Source organism: Theropithecus gelada, chromosome 2 (genome assembly GCF_003255815.1).
Source record: "Theropithecus gelada isolate Dixy chromosome 2, Tgel_1.0, whole genome shotgun sequence".
Lineage (NCBI taxonomy): Eukaryota > Metazoa > Chordata > Mammalia > Primates > Cercopithecidae > Theropithecus > Theropithecus gelada.
Genome location: NC_037669.1, coordinates 94,556,386 through 94,574,739, shown reverse-complemented (window position 1 = coordinate 94,574,739; position 18,354 = coordinate 94,556,386). Strand labels below are relative to the sequence as shown.

Here is an 18,354-nt window from a genome sequence, read left to right as displayed (position 1 = left end):
AAGGACTCTTACTCCACCACCACCACTAATTCTGTCACCTTTTTGATAGGGAGGCTCAGTTACCTGTTCGTCTCGGTATTCCTCTCAGTGCTCAGCCCTGTAGACAGTTGTGATGTAGTTTTGACTAAATGCTGAAATGTTGAGTAGGGGGAAAGAGCCATCTTACTATTATTATAGTTAGCAAAATTTTTCTGTAAAGAGCAGGTAGTAAATATTTTTGCCTTTATGGATGGTGTGTGGTCTCTGCTGCATATTCTTTGTTTTTGTGTTTATAACCATTTAAAAATGTAAAAACCATTCTTACCTTACAATACAAAAACGGGTTGAGACATAGGCATTGCCCGGGACATGACTGCGGGTTTTGGGGCAGGAAGGAAGAGGCAGCATGTGCAGGTTCTTCAGCGGCCAGCCCTGCTCTCATTTCCTCTCTAGATCCTCTGCCTTCTTTCCTGAAAACATACCCAGTGGATGCCATTTTTGGGGAGCCACTGTACTGTTAAATTAGTTAATTTTGTTGTTCTGACTATACCCACATTTACCTAAAGAACCTCTGGAGAGGCAGGAAAGTCAAGACCAAGGGCTCTGCCTGAATAAAACGGATGATTCCTTTAGGGTGTGTCCAGCAGAGTGGCCAATAAGGAACTGCCCTTTTTTTGTCCAAGAAGAATTTTAAAACTCAGAGCCATGAAAATTAGCAGTTATGCAAATTCGAGTATATTTTGCATAAAAAGAGATTGGATGCTGTGGATAGTAACATCTCATGTCAGTTAATTGTTATAACGAACTTTGTGACATTTGGATGTGGCGATATCTGATTTCTAGCTCCTGCTGTGGTTTTCAAAGAGAATAGAAAACAAATGTAGCATGATCTCTGAGGGCTTGTTAGGAAAGAGTCTGGAGACTGGTTTCTTCCCTGGTGTGCTCTCTCACTGGCCATTATTCCCTGTATGTGTTCCTCCGTCTGCAGATGAGGCCAGTACTGTTGCAGAGACAGAAGCTATTCTCTAGGTTCTGCTATTCAAGGAGTAAAACAAAGTAGATCTTTGCCCATTGGCCTGCTGCTAACCTTTATGAACTTCAGACTTTGGAAAATGTGTATCAGCAGAGTTGGGCTAAATATGTCATTCAAATATGTTATTGGCTGGGTGCTGTGGTGTGTGCCTATAGTCCCAGCTACTCAGGAGGCTGAAACGGGAGGATCAGTTGAGCCCAGGAGTTCTGGTCTGTAGTGTGCTATGCTGATCGGATGTCCGCACTAAGTTCAGCATCAATATGGTGACCTCTTTGAGCAGGAGATCACCAGGTTGCCTAAGGAATGGTGAACCAGTACAGGTCGGAAACAGCAGGACAAAACTTTTGTGCTGATCAGTAGTGGAATCGTGCTTGTGAATAGCCACTGCACTGTAGCCTGGGCAACACAGCAAGACCCCGTCTCTAAAGCAAATGTTACTAACTTTTGTTTTATATATTTATGTATGTGCAAAAAATACCCTACAAAATATATATAACTTCAGAAAAGTTTTGGATAACTTATGTTTGGTATTCCTAACTTATGAATATTAAAATTTTTTGTGCAGTTATTTTGATAATAGCTCATATCTGTTACAGAACTATAAATTAAACAATAGTTTTTTGTATTATTAAAATATACTAAAAGTGATTATTATTTGTATAATATATGAAATCGTTTAGTCCAGTGGTTCTCAAAGTGTAGCCTCTTGATCGGTAGCATCAGCATCACCTGGGAACTAGGAACTTGCTGGAATGCAGATTCTTGGGGCTCAACAGTTGATGCTTTATCAAGCCCTGCAGAAGATTCTGGTACTAGCCAGGGTTTGAGAACCACCGGTTTAAACCTTAATTAAGAGGTTCTTATATTTTTGCTGTGAATGTGCTAGTAAACTTTAATGTTGCCAAAATGTGCTAAACAGCTGAAAACTGGGTCTGATATCAACAAATGCCTTATTTAGCTTTTTGTTTCTTAATATCAACAGGTGACACTTGGACAGAAACACTGGCCTATGTGCTCTTCTGGGGAGTTGCAAGCATTGGAACATTTTTTATCATTCTTTACAATGGCAAAGATTTTGTTGATGCTCCCAGACTGGTCCAGAAGGAAAAGATAGACTGAATTTGTATTTGTGGAAAGCGGCTTGGCTTGGAAGATTCCATTGTGCAGAACTGGAGTCTTTACTGACCCGCTTTCCACATCAGCCCAAGGTCTTTTTAATGCCTTTATCCAAAAGCACATCTTGTGCTCCGTGCAGGATGATGACAGAATTGATCTGATGTTACTGCCTTGATGGTCTCTTTGCTATTGGGACAGTTAGATTTATAATTTGAAGCTATTCTGTAATTAAAATATAACCTGAATTCAGCTTGCAGAATGGAAGCTGAATCTGTTCATTGGATTCTATTGATTGTCAGTTTAATCAGCTGTTGCAGAATAAGTAATATATTTTAAAAACCTAGCTCCTTTCATTATTTAAAACAGTAAAATTATTTTTGTAGCTCAGTTTCATTATTGTCCTTGTAGAAGCAGTCACTGTTAGCAGGCATACTTTTCCACACATCTTTGGACTTTTCTTAAAAGTTCAGTAATAAGCTAACTGTGTTTATAAAATGTAAGTCTCTTACAGACATCAAGTAGTTTGATGAGACAGTCTGTGACTTCATGATAGGAAAGAGGAGGGGATGTGGTCTGGGGTTCTTTTAAAGTCTCTGGTGGGCTGCCTCATGACTTTAATCAGCTTGAGCTGCCAGTGCACCAGCAGTTTAGATGTGATGAGAGAATTCAGATATACTTTATCTTTTTAAAAAAGTGTAAATAAAATCAAAGAATGTAAAGTCTATCTCTTATGCTAGAGGTCCAAAGCCACCTCTGTTTTAAAGATTGCCCCAGTGTGGAAGATGCCCATGACTGGTCAGCTACTTCCTCCTGTACATTTTGGTTTCTTTGAGGGTCAGTCATTGAGACATGCAGGCCTCTGAGAGGGTCTTGTTCTAGATTTCATATTGCACTTGGGGGGCAACAGCTGCTTTTCCACGCATGGTACTCTTGATGCTTTTCACTCTGTCAAGGATTTTGTTGGCTGTCAATAAATGTGTCTAAAACTTAGTGCTTCCAGGTAGTTACAGTTCTCCAAATCAAGGACCAACTTAAACATTAATTTATGTGCAAAAACAAACCTGAAAAATATGCTTCGGAAACTGTGCATAGTTCTAATTGTAAGTCAGATTGTATATTCAAATTGTAATTAAGAGATTTAAATATTAGAACAGTATGTAAGGTAGTATAATTACCACTATTTTAAAACAATTCAATTAAACACTGCTACAGTATTTCAGTGTTGTGCTTGAAAATATGTACAGTTTTTTTCCAATATTAATACCTTATGTTGTCCTTAAATATTTCTAAAAGCGCCTTTATTTCAGCATTACCTTTTTTTCATCATTATCTTTTGTAAAACATTGATACAGGTTGTTACTTTTAGAAACTCTAAAGGAAATAATAGCTGGAAAACCCTTTGTAGCTTAAAATCAGTCATTAAACTCACAATAGGGTAAGTAAATATAGCCACCTGTTAACATGTAAATAAGCATAATGTGTTCCAAAGATGGAATATTGAAACTTAGTTCATGTCTGCTGTAAAATATTATTTAAATGCTGCTGGGCATTTCACTTAAAGAACTTAATGTCAACAACTACAACAAAGACCAAATCTGAGCTGCTAATGTGGCTGCTTTGTAGGGAATGGACTAATCAGTGTGTTAGATCTTAAGGTATCAGTATTTCAGAATCCTGCGACGATTTTATTTCTAAATTCATGTACTGTATGTCCATAAGTGAAAATAAAATGTCATATTCTTTTCTAACTACTGTTGGTATCATCCATGTACTTTGAAAGTGATGTTTTTCTTTTTGATCTTAGAATATTAAAAATCATGCAGAGTGATACGGTTTGGCTCTGTGTCCCCACCCACCCAAATCTCATCTTAAATTGTACCTGGTGGGAAGTAGTTGGATCATGGGGGATGGTTTCCCCCATGCCATTCTCATCAGTTCTCACGAGGTCTGATGGTTTAAAAGTGTTTGGCATTTACCCCCTCGCTCGCTCGCTCTCCTGCCACCATGTAAGACGTGCTTTGCTTCCCCTTCACCTTCTGCCATGATGGTAAGTTTTGTGAGGCCTCCCCAGCCATGCAGAACTGTGAGTCAAACCTCTTTTCTTTATATGTTACCCAGTCTCAGGTAGTTCTTTACAGCAGTGTGAAAACAAACTAATACACAAAGCAATGCATGATCATCATAGAAAAATTCGAGTAAGCAAGCAAATCAGTAGCTTCTGCAATCTTGCTTTCCAGTTACGATCACTTAAGAAATTTTGTATCTCCTTATAGTTATTTTTTTTAGTTACAGAGAAACCCAGGGAAATACTTCAGTGTAATGTCTATAAAAAGGTGTCCCCCACCTTCAAATTGTAATTTGTTTTTCAAAATGCTATGAATCCCAGCTGATGTGGGAAAATATTGCTTGTTAGAAAATGACACCTCCACAGGAAGGTGTCAGCATGAGGGAAATAGTGATGTGAACACATTGGTACCTAGTGATGGCAGCAGTGGGCTGTCTGAAGTGGCTGCTGCCATTGTGCCGGCCTTGGCAGGGAGATGTGAGTGGTGACGGCAGGAGGGGCTGCAGGGGCAGCAGTAATGATGGTGAGACCCCTGTGCCTCATGTTCCCTGTGCCCTGTGTCCCTGCGGCAGCCGACTGCACCGCCCCCACCCCTGTATGGCTGAGTGGGTCCTGCCTCCAGGCCCGGAGCCACCACTGCTCTGGACCCTGATCCATGTTTCCACCACTGTTGCTTGCTGTTGCCGGGATGGCGTGGGGAGGAGGTGGACAGTCCCCGGAGCCTGCCGCAGGGATCCCCCTGGAACCTGTCCGCCTGGGGGCTGCCGCAGTGGGGCCAGGCTGAGTTGCCTGCCGATGGGGGAGCAGCGTAGTTGTGTATGAAGGCGCAGGCAGAGAGGGGTCACAGGCGGAGCTGGGCCTGGGGTGGTGCCACGCTTGCACATGAGGCATGGGGACCACGCCTGGGGCGCGGAGCTGGGGCTGTCCTTTGGGGGCCTGGAGTGGGAAGTGGGAGTGGTGCTCACTTTGGGGACCCAGCCAGTGGCATGGCCACTGCACCCTCCCTGCTGACTGGTGCCGGATTCCTGCGCCTTGGGAGGAGGCTCTGCGCAGGGCTTCCCAGGGCCGGATCCCCAGGGTCTGCCCCACAGCGGGGTGACCTCTGAGCCTGATGCTCCCTAGAACCAGGCCCAGGGCCTGCAGGCTGCTCCTGGAGGCACCCCTGCTGGGCAGGGCTGTGAGCCAGGCAAGGGGGAGCACCAGGCCACCTCTGAGCACTGGGACCACGGGAAGAACTTGTGGTGACGTCCCCCCTGCTTCAGATGCCAGCATGGCCCCCAGCAAGGAACCGGAACCCCCACCCCAGACTGTGAGGAGGCGTGGCCAGAGCTGCCTGCACATTCCATGGAGCAAGTGGGAGACTCACTTTCCCAGGCACAGGACCTGGGTGTCTCTGCACTCTGCATCCTCAGGAGCCAGATCTCAGAGTGGGGTTGGGGCTGAAGCCGGGCATTGTCACAGCTCAGCAGCGTGTGTGCACACTTGGGGCAACACTGAAACGCCATCCCCTGCCACGTCGACCCCTCTGGACTTTGGGCATCAACAAGCACTGGTGGAGGGGAGGGGAAACTGAAGGGTAGGCTAAGGGTGTCTTGGTGCTGACCTGCAGGTGCCTCTTGGTGCAAGCAGTCTGGGCACCATGGATGGCTGCAGGAGGCAGACGGGCTCCTGGGCAGAAGGGGGCGGGTCCCTGGTGAGGCCCCACCTTCAGGCCAAGGACAGCCTGGAGGCTGGGGACTGGGCTGCCAGTTCCGTGGACCTGACTGGAATGGGAACTTGTGCCTTTTCTGGTCCCACCTATGGCCGCCCATGGGCCAGTTGGCATGCAATTTCTCCCTTCTGAGGCCCATAAAGGCCCTGGGCTCAGCCAAAGCAGAGCAGAGACAATGGGACAACCAGCTGCGGAGAAGAGCTACCCTCTCTGCTGATAGCTGAACACTTGTTGGGATGACCCGCCTGGAGAAAGGAGCTACCCTCTCTGCTAGGAGCTGAACACTCATCGGAACACCCTGGCTGCAGAAAGGAGCTACTCCCTGCAGGTCTCCTCTGAGCTGTTCTATCACTTGATAAAGCTCCTCTTTGTCTTGCTCATCCACATCTGTGCACATACTTCATTCTTCCTGGCCACAGGACAAGAACTCAGGACCCGCCAAATGGTGAGGCTAAAAGAGCTATAACATGGCCCAGCGCGGTGGCTCACGCCTGTAATCCCAGCACTTTGGGAGGCCGAGGCGGGCAGATCACAAGGTCAGGAGATCTAGACCATCCTGACTAACACGTTGAAACCCCATCTCTACTAAAAATACAAAAAATTAGCCGGATGTGGTGGCAGGCACCTGCAGTCCCAGCTACTCGGGAGGCTGAGGCAGGAGGATGGCGTGAACCCGGGAGGCAGAGCATGCAGTGAGCAGAGACCGTGTGCCACTGCACTCCAGCCTGGGCGACAGAGTGAGACTCCGTCTCATTAAAAAAAAAAAACAAAAAAAAAAAAAACAAAAAAAAAAAACAAACAAAAAAAAGAGCTATAACACAAACAGGGCTAAGAGCTATAACACAAACAGGGCTTATTAATTAAACCCCTTGCTCACCACATTGCACACGAAGAGAAGGAGAGAAGATCTGCAGCCCTTCGAGGAACCCAGACCTGGGAGTTCAGTGAGTCAGGGCTGTGACTCCCTCTTTGGGGCCATGCAGTTCCTAGCATCTTCAGGCTACTGGGCACCACTGTCTTGGGCACTGGCAGCCGTGGAAGCTGTTTGCAGTGCATGCCTGGTCCAGCTGCAGCCTTGCAGAGAGCCCGCACCCATGCCAGCACTTGGAGCTGCCCGCTTCTCTGCAGCAGCTGGTGTGTCTAACTGGCAGTGGTTGGACCCCATGCTTACACACCCCTTGCTGCTCCATACCTGACTTGCCCTTGGCAGGCATGGGATCCAGGCCGGTAGTGTAAGCCGAGCTCAGCCAGGCAGGCTGAGTGGGTGGAACGAGCCCAGCAGGCTTGAACAAAACTCGGGCAAAGGCATCACTGGCCACAGAGGTTTCCAGCCAGAAAACCAACACCCCAAAGATCCTGTAACATTAGGAGGACCCTCACTCGTGGGAAGTGAGATGAAATTCCTTGGAAATGGCTTGCTCTTATGCCCATGTGCTCGCTCTCGTTCTCTCTCTCTCTCTCTCTAGCTGAAATTTGGAGCACTTTTGGAGTAATGTGGGTTCTCTGTATTAACAGTTGTTTTCTGACTGGATCAGAAAAAAATATATATATATATATCTTGAGAATATATATATATATCAGGATAAATTAAATATTTAAAATATTATCTTCCCATAATTCATTTTTCCAGTTTCCTAGTGAAATAATTTCAAAATTTGGTCATTAATTTGAGAATTAATGAGGTGTCCTTGTACTCCCAACCAGGGACTGCAAGGGATGTGAGATACGTTCCAGCTCTGAATGACCTCAGTGCATCTATCACTGCATAACAAATTACTCCAAAACTTACTGGCTTAAAGCAACCCATATTTATTCGTATTTATCATCTCACAGTTCCTGTAGGTCAGGAATTTGGGCATGATTTAGCTCTGTCCCCCATTTCAGGGTCTCCCACAGGAGCCAGTCAAGGTTCAGCTGGAGCAGGATCCATTTTAAAGATCACTCTCGTTGTTGGCAGGTATATTAGTTCGTTTTCACGCTGCTGATAAAGACATACACAAGACTGAGGAATTTACAAAAGAAAGAGGTTTAATTGGACTTACAGTTCCAAGTGGCTGAGGAAGCCTCACAATCACAGTGGAAGGCAAGGAAGAGCAAGTCACATCTTACGTGGATGGTGGCAGGCAAAAAAAATGAGAGAATGAGGAAGACTCAGAAATGGAAACCTCAGAAAAAACCATCAGATCTCGAGAGACTTATTCACTACCACTAGAACAGTATGTGGGAAACCACTCCCATGATTAAATTCTCTCCCACTGGGTCGCACCCACAACAGGGAATTCAAGATGAGATTTGGGTGAGGACACAGCCAAATCATATCAGCAGGATTCAGTTCCTTGTGGGCTGCTAGACTGGTCCACTTGCTGGCTATTAGCTGAAAACCTCAATTCCTTGCCACGTCGGCCTGTTCAGCATGGCAACTTGGTTCATCAAGTCAGCAAGAGAGAGTCTGCTAGCAAGGAGGAAGTCACAGTGTCTTTTTTCTTCTTTCTTTTTTTTTTTTTTTTTTTTTTGAGACGAAGTCTCGCTCTGTCGCCCAGGCTGGAGTACAATGACGTGATCTCAGCTCACTGCAACCTCCTCCTCCCGGCTTCAAGCGATTCTCCTGCCTCAGCCTCCTGAGTAGCTGGGATTATAGGCGCCTCCACCGTGCCTGGCTAATTTTTGTATTTTTAGGAGAGACGGGGTTTCACCATGTTGGTCAGGCTGGTCTCGAACTCCTGACCTCAGGTGATCCACCCACCTCGGCCTCCCAAAGTGCTGGGATTACAGGCGTGAGCCACCACACCTGGCCAACAGTGTCTTTTATAACTTAATCTGGAAATTGTTATCCCATTACTTTTACTGTATTCTATGCACTAGGAGTCACTAGGTCCAGCTCATTCAAGAGGAGGGGAATAACACGAGCGCATGAATACCAGGTGGCAATCTTTGGGGGCCATCTTAGAAGTCTGCTGACCATAGTCAGTAAGGAGCGAATACAAAGGTGAAGTGCAGAGCTATTGCGGGAGGGAGTCAGGTGGCTTCCTGGAGGAGGTGGGGCTTATGCTAGGACCTAGGTGTTCTGGCTATCTAATGCTGTGTAGCAAATTAGCCCCAGAAAGAAAGAGCGGGAGGGAAGAATGGAGGAGGGGGAGGGAGAGGAGGGACACAGACACAGCAGGTATACCATGAACGCCCTATCCAGGGCAGCTAGTTGAGTTCCGCAGAGCCAGGGCACAATTCTGCTATTATCCTTAACTCCTGGTTACATTTCCTTCTTTGGAAGAAGTGTTGGGAAAGGCACCTAGCTTGTAAGAATTCAATATTCCACCTCAATCTAAAGCTTTACTGTTTTCCTCTGTATGCTTTTGGGCATCTGGAGCATGGTTGGGGAGAACAGAACTTGCACCTTGGAAACCCGTGCTCTCCTTCCCACTGCCATCCCTACATCTTCCCAGAGATGACCACTAGCCTTGCATTTCTTCCTAGTTTAGCACATAGTATGTATCACTAGATACGTAATATCTATATAATGTATATGTAATATCTGTATTGTTTAGTTTTGCTTTTTTTGAAGTGTGTAGAAATGGCATCATTCCATATGCATGATACAGCTGGCCTTTGAATTCGGCATTGTTCTAAGATTCATTTACACTGATGGTTATAGCTTGAGTCCAACCTGTTGTTGTCTGCCTTGTTTGTTTGTTTGTTTGTTTGTTTGAGACAGGATCTCTCTCTGTCACCCAGGCTAGAGTGCAGTGGTGCAATAGCTCACTGCAACTTCTGCCTCCCGGATTCAAGCAATTCTCCTGCCTAAGCCTCCCAAGTAGCTGGGATTACAGGCATGTGCCACCATGTCCAGCTAATTTTTGTGTTTTTAGTAGAGACAGAGTTTCACCATGTTGGCCAGGCTGGTCTCAAACTTCTGGCTTCAAGTGATTCACCTGCCTCAGCCTCCCAAAGTGCTGGGATTATAGGCGTGAGCCACTGCGCCCGGCCAACTGTTGTTTACTTTGAATGACTATATTACAATATATGTATTCATTTGGATCTATTTATGATGGTCATAAATCATTTTTTGTCTAGTCTAATATTGATGGATATTCTGGTTGTTTTTGGTTGTTTGTTTTTGCACTAAGTACTGCTGTGAGCATTGTATATGTCTCCAGCTCACACCGGAAATGATATCTCTATGCTCCATGCCCAGTGGTAGAATTATAAGCCTGAAATATATAAGGTAACATGAAATTCTCTTCTAAATTGCTTTTGCCATTCATATTGCTCCCAGTTCCACATTATCACCAATGCTTGGCACTGTCAGACTTCCTAACTTTTTAATCCAGTAGGTATAAAAATCGTATCTCAATTTTGGCATTTCTCAGATCACTAATGAGATTGAGCATCTTTTCATAGTTTTGACATTCTTTATATTTTAGAAAATAATTATTTGTTAGTTGTATATACTATAAATATCTTCCCTCTATTTTTAACTTGTCTTTTCATTTTCTTATGACTTTTGATGAACCAAGTGTATAAATGGTATTGAATTGACCAGTGTTTTCCTAGCACATTTTGTGCTTACGTAAGACAATATGATGTCATCTGACAGAGTCCAGCGTTCTTTTTCCTCTAGAGTTATCCAGTTGCTGAGGATGTTGTTGAATCTTGTCCCTCCTGGTCTGCAGTGCCACCCCTATCGTCTCTCAAGTCCGCTCTACTTGTGGGTGTTGGGGCTTTCTAGTCTCATCTATTTGCCGGTATGTTTTCACTGCTGAGAATGCATCTTGCAGGATGGTTCTGTCGCTGCCGTGAGCTCTGGGCTCCTCAGTCTGTTAGGCAGAGAGCTTGATGTCATGCATTTTCCTGACCTGCAGTATGGTTTTGGAGTAATGTGGGTTCTCTGTGTTAACACTTGTTTTCTGACAGTGGATCTGTGGTGAGAACTCTTTGCAAACACTGGATTACACAGAGTTATCTAACCTGCGGGACTTGTCAGAGGTTTGAGAAGTGACTCTCCTGGAGGAGGTATCTACCGTGCAGCAGCACCCAAACTTTGTAGCCTGTGGAATCTTTTGTTCCTAGAGCATCTCATAGGACCAGCCTTCATGGGATTCATTTTGTGAAAGGCCAGCATGGAGGTGACTACTCTGGCCTTGAAGCTGAAAAACATGGGCTGTAATCTATTTGGACCTCACTTGAGTATTGAATCTGATGGCACCTTAATGCTAAATTTTAAAATTCTTATCCAGGTGGCAGTTCCCTAAGATCCATGCACACACACATGTACATCTGCACTCACCTCCTGAGAGATCCGGGTAAGTCTACGAGTGGGGAGTCATCCTTGATGTCCAGCTGTCATCCTTTCCTGCCTCTGGCCTTGTTCCTCTGGGCTGGACATCCATGTAGAGGCTCCACGATGTGATCTCACTGGGGGGACCAATTAGTAAAGGGCTGTGACATGTTTAAGTGAATTCCCTGGTCCCAGGTGAAGGAGTTAGGTGGTCTGTTTGTTCCTAACACTTGCCTTGATAGATTATTCTGAGCAGGAATTTGCTTTTTGTTTTTGTTTAGCCAAAAGTCCAGGTGTTCGTCTTTCTCCACTCACTATTTTCAGTGATGCATGCCTATTGCCCTTTATTCTAGTTGTACAAACCTAAAGTATCATTCACTAAAATACTGTGTTAACATTTTATGTCCTAAATCAAGCTCCTATTAGAGTTGGGTTCAAATATAGACTGACATTAGGAAAAGTAGAAAGTATAAGTGGTAAGTCATGTTTAGCAGAATTTAGGATGTTCTCTCTGAGCTTCTGGGACCAGATTCTCCTGGGTTTTGTTTTTGTTTTTTTGTTTTGAGACAGGGTCTTGCTCTGTCACCCAGGCTGGAGCACAGTGGTACAACCTCTGCTTCCCAGGCTCAAGTGACTCTCTCACCTCAGCCTCCCGAATAGCTGGGACTCCAGGCATGCATCACCAGGCTTGGCTAATTTTTGTATTTTTTTGTAGAGACAAGGTTTTGCCATGTTGCCCAGGCTGGTCTCGAATTCCTGGGCTCAAGCAATCCGCTGGCCTGGGCCTCCCAGTGTTGGGATGACAGGCGTGAGCCACCACACCTGGCTGCTCCATTCCCTGTTGATCCCTCCTCTCTACTTTACAATGCCGTGAGTCAGGAATTCAGGCATAGGTTGGCTGGGTGATTCTTCTGTTCCAGATGGCACTGATGGAGGTCACTCAGTGGGATTCATTTGACAGTTTGGCTGGTCTGTCTGGCCCAAGCTAGTCTGGTGCCCAGGCATGGCTGGAAGGTGGACTGAGCTGGTCCTGTGAGCTGGAGTACAGCAGTGTCAGGGTGGTGGGCCTTCATTCATGGCAACGTGGAGCTCCCCAAGTGAATGTTCCGGCAAACCAGGTCGAAGCTGCATGGCCACATGATCTAGCCTTGAATGTCAAATGGTGTCCCTTCTATCATACTCTTTTGGTTGAAGCAGTCACAAGCCCACCTAAATACACGGACCCTATCCCTCCATGGGAGAGGTGGAAAAGCACATGTGGCCATGTCTGAAAACACGTTGGAGTTCCTGTAGGCCTTGGTCGCAGGCCCTCTTCATGTATACTCACCCTGGATGACCTCATTTAGACCTGTGACTTTAAATAACATCTCTCCACTGTGACTCCCAAATTTATATCTCTATCCCAGACATAACCCAACCTCCAGATTCTTATGTTCAACAGGTTACTGGATATTTCCACCTGATTCACAGACATCTCAAACCTCACATGGTCAAACCACTCCTGAGTTTTACTCTGTAGGCCAGCTCTGTTCCCCACTTTCCTCATCTCCGGAAATGGCACCAGTATCCACCCAGCAGGTGAAGCTCTTTATCCCCCTTTCCCTTAGCTGGGCATCCAACCCAGCAGCACGACTTGGCAACTTTCCCTCCAAAGTATAGCTCAAGCTTGCCTATTTTTCTCCATATCCATTCCCACGTCCATGCTGCCATCATCTTCCATGGGTTTACTACAGTAGCTTCTGGAGTGATTTTCCAGCCTCCCCTGATGCCCCACTCCCATCCATCCTCCGTGGCAACAGTGATCTTTCAAATATAAATCAGATCTTGCCAGACCCCACAGTGAACCCTCAGTGGCATTCTGTTTCTCTTCAAGGAAAATGAAGCTCCTTGCTGTGGCCTGCGAGGCCTTACGTGATCTGGCCCCTGCTCACTCCTCCAAGCTCACTTCCCATCACTCGCTTTCCCATTCCAACCACAGGCCTCGTCTCTGCTCTTTCCCTCCTCAGGGCCTTTGCACCTGCTGTCACCTCTCCTGGACAGACCTTCTAGGAATTTTAATGACTCATTTGTTCTTTAAATTTCAGTTCGCAAAGCTCCTCAACCGCTTAAAGTACTGTCCTGTTAACGCCACCACATCGGGCCATTTATTTGCTTCTTAGACATGATCACAGTCTGTAATCATATCATCTATTTGTTATGCATCATTGTCTCTCTCCTTTTCCAGAATGTAAGTGCCATAAAGGCCAGCGACTGTGTCTATCCTGTTCACCATTGCCCCAGCGCATACCAAGGGACTGGTTAGTAATATACTATTTGGGTGATCTCAAAAAAGCCTGACCCACCCACTCTGCAGGAGGGTGAATAATAGAAAAGTGACCCACATGTAAGAGACTGGTCAGGAAATTCAGGTTAAGAATTTCCTATTTGTAGATCCACTTTTTGCCTTGCAAAGGGATGTGTAAATCTGTTATTTTTTTTCTTCCCCTGACTGATACAGGGCAGAAAATCGGCTTATTTAATTCTTTACCCCAGCTTTTCTACCGATAAAGTGGCATAAGTTAATTTTTCCATGCAAAGTAACTCATACAAAAATCAAATACAATAGTTTACACACTCCTCCCCCTCAGGTGAGGCTCTGAGGTCACATTCAAACCTCATGTGGTTGTGCACGGCCCTGGCCAAAAGGAGACGCTGAGATGGGCAAGACTGCCCGGGATACTCTCAAAAGGCGTGGCAAGATTCTGCAGCAATTCCAAGGGGCTCACATTCTGTTTTAAATCTGGCCAATTAGAAATTTTTTTTCTAACTTTTCTTGTGGACTCTCTCATCTTCCCATGATAGACTTCATCCACTGCATTGGTGCAATCTCATGGGTTACATGAGGAGGTTACATGGAAAAGCGTGGTGGAAAAAAAATTTGGATGGATTTGCCCCCTCTTATTTTCCATTTTTTCAAAATTAGCTTATGTTTCTACATGAGGAAAATCTTGTGTTGAGAGAGGTCTTAAACTGTATCCAGTAAGTGACAAAAGCAAACCCAAAAACAAAAACTGTAGATACACTTGCTTAGTTATTTACTATGATAATTGCTAAAAAACAAATATTTCCCTACTCAATTTCTTGGAGCTAAATCAAGGTTTACTATGTTTCCAGTAAAAACAGAAAACTTTCCGGAGTCTGTGATCTGGCCATCGCGCCATGGCGACTACTAAGGGCACAGGGATGGAATGTCCCTTTTTCTCTCCAGCTTATTGGAGGGTGAATGGACAAATGTCGACATGGCCACTTTTGTGCAGTACCTAGGAAATGGCTAAGAACACTTTTTGAGATAGGATTGATTACTGGCTCAAGAGGATTCTTGAGAAATGCTCTGCTCCTCATGAAATTCACAGAAACGAGACATTTTCATCTGGAGCACATTATTCTGTAACAGTGGTGCTTCATCTGTTTGAGTTCCATGAGCAGAAACTATTCTGTAGAAGTAGCTCTTCCATATAATTGGAAATGCTCAAAAATGCTTTTTAAAAATTTATTTATTATTTTTTGTTTTTGTTTTTGTTTTGAGACGGAGTCTCGCTCTGTCACCCAGGCTGGAGTGCGGTGGCGTGATCTCGGCTCACTGCAAGCTCCACCTCCTGGGTTCACGCCATTCTCTTGCCTCAGTCTCCCGAGTAGCTGGGACTACAGGCGCCCGCCACCACGCCCAGCTAATTTTTTATATTTTTACTACAGATGGGGTTTCACCATGTTAGCCAGGATGGTCTGGATCTCCTGACCTCGTGATCCGTCCACCTAGGCCTCCCAAAGTGCTGGGATTACAGGCGTGAACCACTGCGCCCAGCCCAAAAATGCTTTCAAATTTTTAAGTCATTTTATAAAATGAAAATATTCCTCAATGTACCACCCATATCCTTTCTTTTTTAAAGGGGTCCTCTCGATTTGGCTGCACATTGCAATCACCTAGGGAGTTCTGGGGGCTATGGAGGCCCAGGTCTTGCTTCCAGAAGGTCTGATGGGTGGCCCCAGGGTGTGGTGTGGGCATCTGGAGTTTTAAATGCTCCAGAGGTTGGAATGGGTTGCAAGGTGGGGACACTGAGTAAGGTCATGATATAGGACATTCATCTTTTCATTCCTGAGGCTACCTGGTGTTCAAGGCTTACGCACCCCGACTGATGGCTGATCCCAGGTGGCCCCGAGTTGTAAGACAGTGACCGTGAGTGGGGGTTGAGAGGAGGGCCAGACCCTCCAGGATTCAGAGCAGACTCGGTGCTGTGTTTGCCATTGAGTGTGCGTGCTCTTCAAGCCTGGACAGCAGGTTTTTTTTGACATAAAAGAACCACCTGATAAGAAGATCGAATCTGTGGGGTACGTGCTGGCTCATACATTTGAAAGTCAAGTGATCTTTTGATAACTGGACAATCAGGTGAAGCTGGAAGTATTGATGAGATGGTTGCTGAAGACAGTAGAAGACCTTTCTAAAGCCTATTTTTGCTGTAAGAGAATTTTACAGCATAAAAGTAAAAAGACATCTCTGGCCAACGTCCCAAGTGAGTGTTTGTTTGTGTCTTCAAAGATGTCTGTGCAAATATATCCGCAGAGACTCTCCAGAATTCCATAGTCTCAAGGAAGCACTGGACGTTAGAGCAGGAAGGGACCTGCTCACTTTAGGAGTAACCTTGACCTACTTTATTGCAGTTAAAAAAAGAAAATTCTCAGGGTGGACTTGAAGGGGGCCAGCCCCTCCACACCTGTGGGTATTTCTCATCAGGTGGGACGAGAGACTGAGAAAAGAAATAAGACAGAGAGACAAAGCATAGAGAAAGAACAGTGGGCCCAGGGGACCGAAGCTCAGCATACAGAGGACCCGCAATAGCGCCGGCCTCTGAGTTCCCTCAGTATTTATTGATCATTATTTTTACTATCTTCGTGAGAGGAGTGTAGCAGGGCAACAGGTGGGGAAATGGTCAGCAGGGAAATATGTGAGCAAAGGAATCTGTATCATGAATAAGTCCAAGGAAAGGTACTGTGCCCGGATGTGCACATAGGTTAGATTTATGTTTCTCTTTACCCAAACATAGTGTAGCAAAGAGTAACAGAGCAGTATTGTGGCCAGCGTATCTCGCCTCCAGACACAGGGTGGTTTTCTCCTGTCCCAGAATAGAACGAATGGGAATGGTCAGCTTTACACCGAGACATTCCATTCCCAGGGACAAGCAGGAGACAGAAGCCTTCCTCTTATCTCAACCTCGAAGAGGCCTCCCTCTTCCGCTACTCCTCCTCAGCACACACCCTTTACGCATGTCAGGCTGGGGGACAGTCAGGTCTTTCCCTTACCATGGGGTCATATCTCAGGCTGTCTCAGTGGGGGGAAACATTGGACAATACCCAGGCTTTCTTGGGCAGAGGTCCCTGCGGCTTTCCGCAGTGCATTGTGTCCCTAGTTAATCGAGAATGGAGAATGGCGATGAGTTTTACCAAGCATACTGCTTGTGAACATATTGTTAACAAGGCACATCCTGCAGAGCCCTAAATCCATTAAACTTTGATTCAATACAGCACATGTTTCTGTGAGCGCAGGGTTGGGGCTAAAGTTACAGGTTAACAGCATCTCAAAGCAGAAACAATTTTTCTCAGTACAGATCAAAATGGAGTTTCTTATGTCCTCCTTTTCTACATAGACACAGTAACAGTCTGATCTCTCTCTCTTTTCCCCACAGGGACTAATGTGATATCAGAGATACAGTGTGTCTTCAGCTACAAGATGCTCTGTTTGAATTATATACATTTCAGAAAACTTATGTACAGATGAATCATTTAAAATGAATTGTAAGTGGTATTGTGGTCTTGATAGAGTTGGCCACGATGTCCAAATGTAATATTAAGCCTATGGGAAAAGTCAGATCCACTTCTTTTTTTTGAGTCAGAGTCTTGCTCTGTCACCCAGACTGGAGTGCAGTGGCATGATCTCAGCTCACTGCAACCGCCACCTCCTAGGTTCAAATGATTCTCGTGCCTCAGCAGCCGGAGTAGCTGGGATTACAGGCCTGTGCCACCACTCCCAGCTAATTTTTTTTTTGTATTTTTAGTAGAAACGGGGTTTCGCCATGTTGGCCAGGCTGGCCTCGAACTCCTGACCTCAAGTGATCTACCTGCCTTGACCCCCAAGGTGCTGGGATTACAGGCGTGAGCCACCATGCCCAGCTGAGATCCACTTTCATCCTCACAGTGGCTCCTGACTCCTTTTCCAATGCACCAAGACACCACGGAGGGATGTCTGCGCAGACTTCTAATGTGGTTTGCGGTTGCAAACTGTCGTTGGGGCAATTTTTTGTAGAAAGGTCTGGTCCTGGACCCACTGTCAGAGAACTTAGAGAAAGGTTCCCTGTGGGGGTCCCAAACAAAGATCTTCTTTCTTTATAACCTGTCATCCTAAGATTTAAAGGGTGGAAGGGGAACACAAAAATTGCATATTCACTACAACTCAAAAAAGAAGACAATTAATTTTGCACCAGTGACAAATATGTCATCTTAGGCACTTCGAAACTCCTTAAATGGATCTAAAAATATTTGTCCTCTAATATTTTGGTGTCTCTTCAGCCAAAAACAAAAATTGCTTAAATTTGGTCCCATAAGAATTATAGTCATATTTCAGTTTACAATGTGCCCTAATTCTAGGACTCTGCTGGAATGAAGGACCGCCGTTATCTTTGAGACTGGCTTTCATAGCCCCCCCCTTCGATGATGAGGAGGCAGGCGACGGGGAGGAAAGGCGGCCTCCGGAGGGTGTGTGTTCTCCCAAGGGAGTCTCCTTCCTGCACACCTTCCTCATCTTGTTTAGACACTCAGGAAGTTGACGGGCTGAGCACTTCTGGCTTAAGCATTTGAAAAAGCAGCAGAGGAGTTTCCGCCTGTAAATAGTATCCGTAAAACTGTGAGCGGCCCACATCTCAGGCCACGGGGGCTGCGTCTCCCCTCTTGAGGTGATGCAAAACAAAAGTCCCCAGGGCCACCAGGGGGATGCACATGGTGGAGGAGGCCACAAGCAGCCCGATGACAGCCAGTGCATAGGCCGGGTAATCTTTGGTCACAAGCTGGCCCTGAAAGGAGAGACTGAGTGTCAGAAGAGAGCACCTGCTGAGAGCACTGCCCCTGGGCCTCAGGGCCGCCACCCGTGATGC

At 45.7% G+C, this 18,354-nt stretch overlaps 2 protein-coding genes across 6 annotated transcripts in view; one reads left to right on the top strand and one right to left on the bottom strand.

Moving 5' to 3' along the window:
- SACM1L (SAC1 like phosphatidylinositide phosphatase) overlaps positions 1-3,876 on the top strand; it is a 55,950-nt gene extending 52,074 nt beyond the window's left edge. For all 3 annotated transcript variants that reach the window (XM_025375614.1, XM_025375612.1, XM_025375613.1), the window contains one exon: positions 1,995-3,876. In XM_025375614.1, coding sequence (XP_025231399.1) covers positions 1,995-2,131 — 137 coding nt within the window. In that variant the 3' untranslated portion in view covers positions 2,132-3,876. The remainder of the gene's footprint in view (positions 1-1,994) is intronic.
- Positions 3,877-17,085: 13,209 nt separating this feature from the next.
- SLC6A20 (solute carrier family 6 member 20) overlaps positions 17,086-18,354 on the bottom strand; it is a 38,622-nt gene continuing 37,353 nt past the window's right edge. For all 3 annotated transcript variants that reach the window (XM_025376754.1, XM_025376755.1, XM_025376756.1), the window contains one exon: positions 17,086-18,273. In XM_025376754.1, coding sequence (XP_025232539.1) covers positions 18,124-18,273 — 150 coding nt within the window. In that variant the 3' untranslated portion in view covers positions 17,086-18,123. The remainder of the gene's footprint in view (positions 18,274-18,354) is intronic.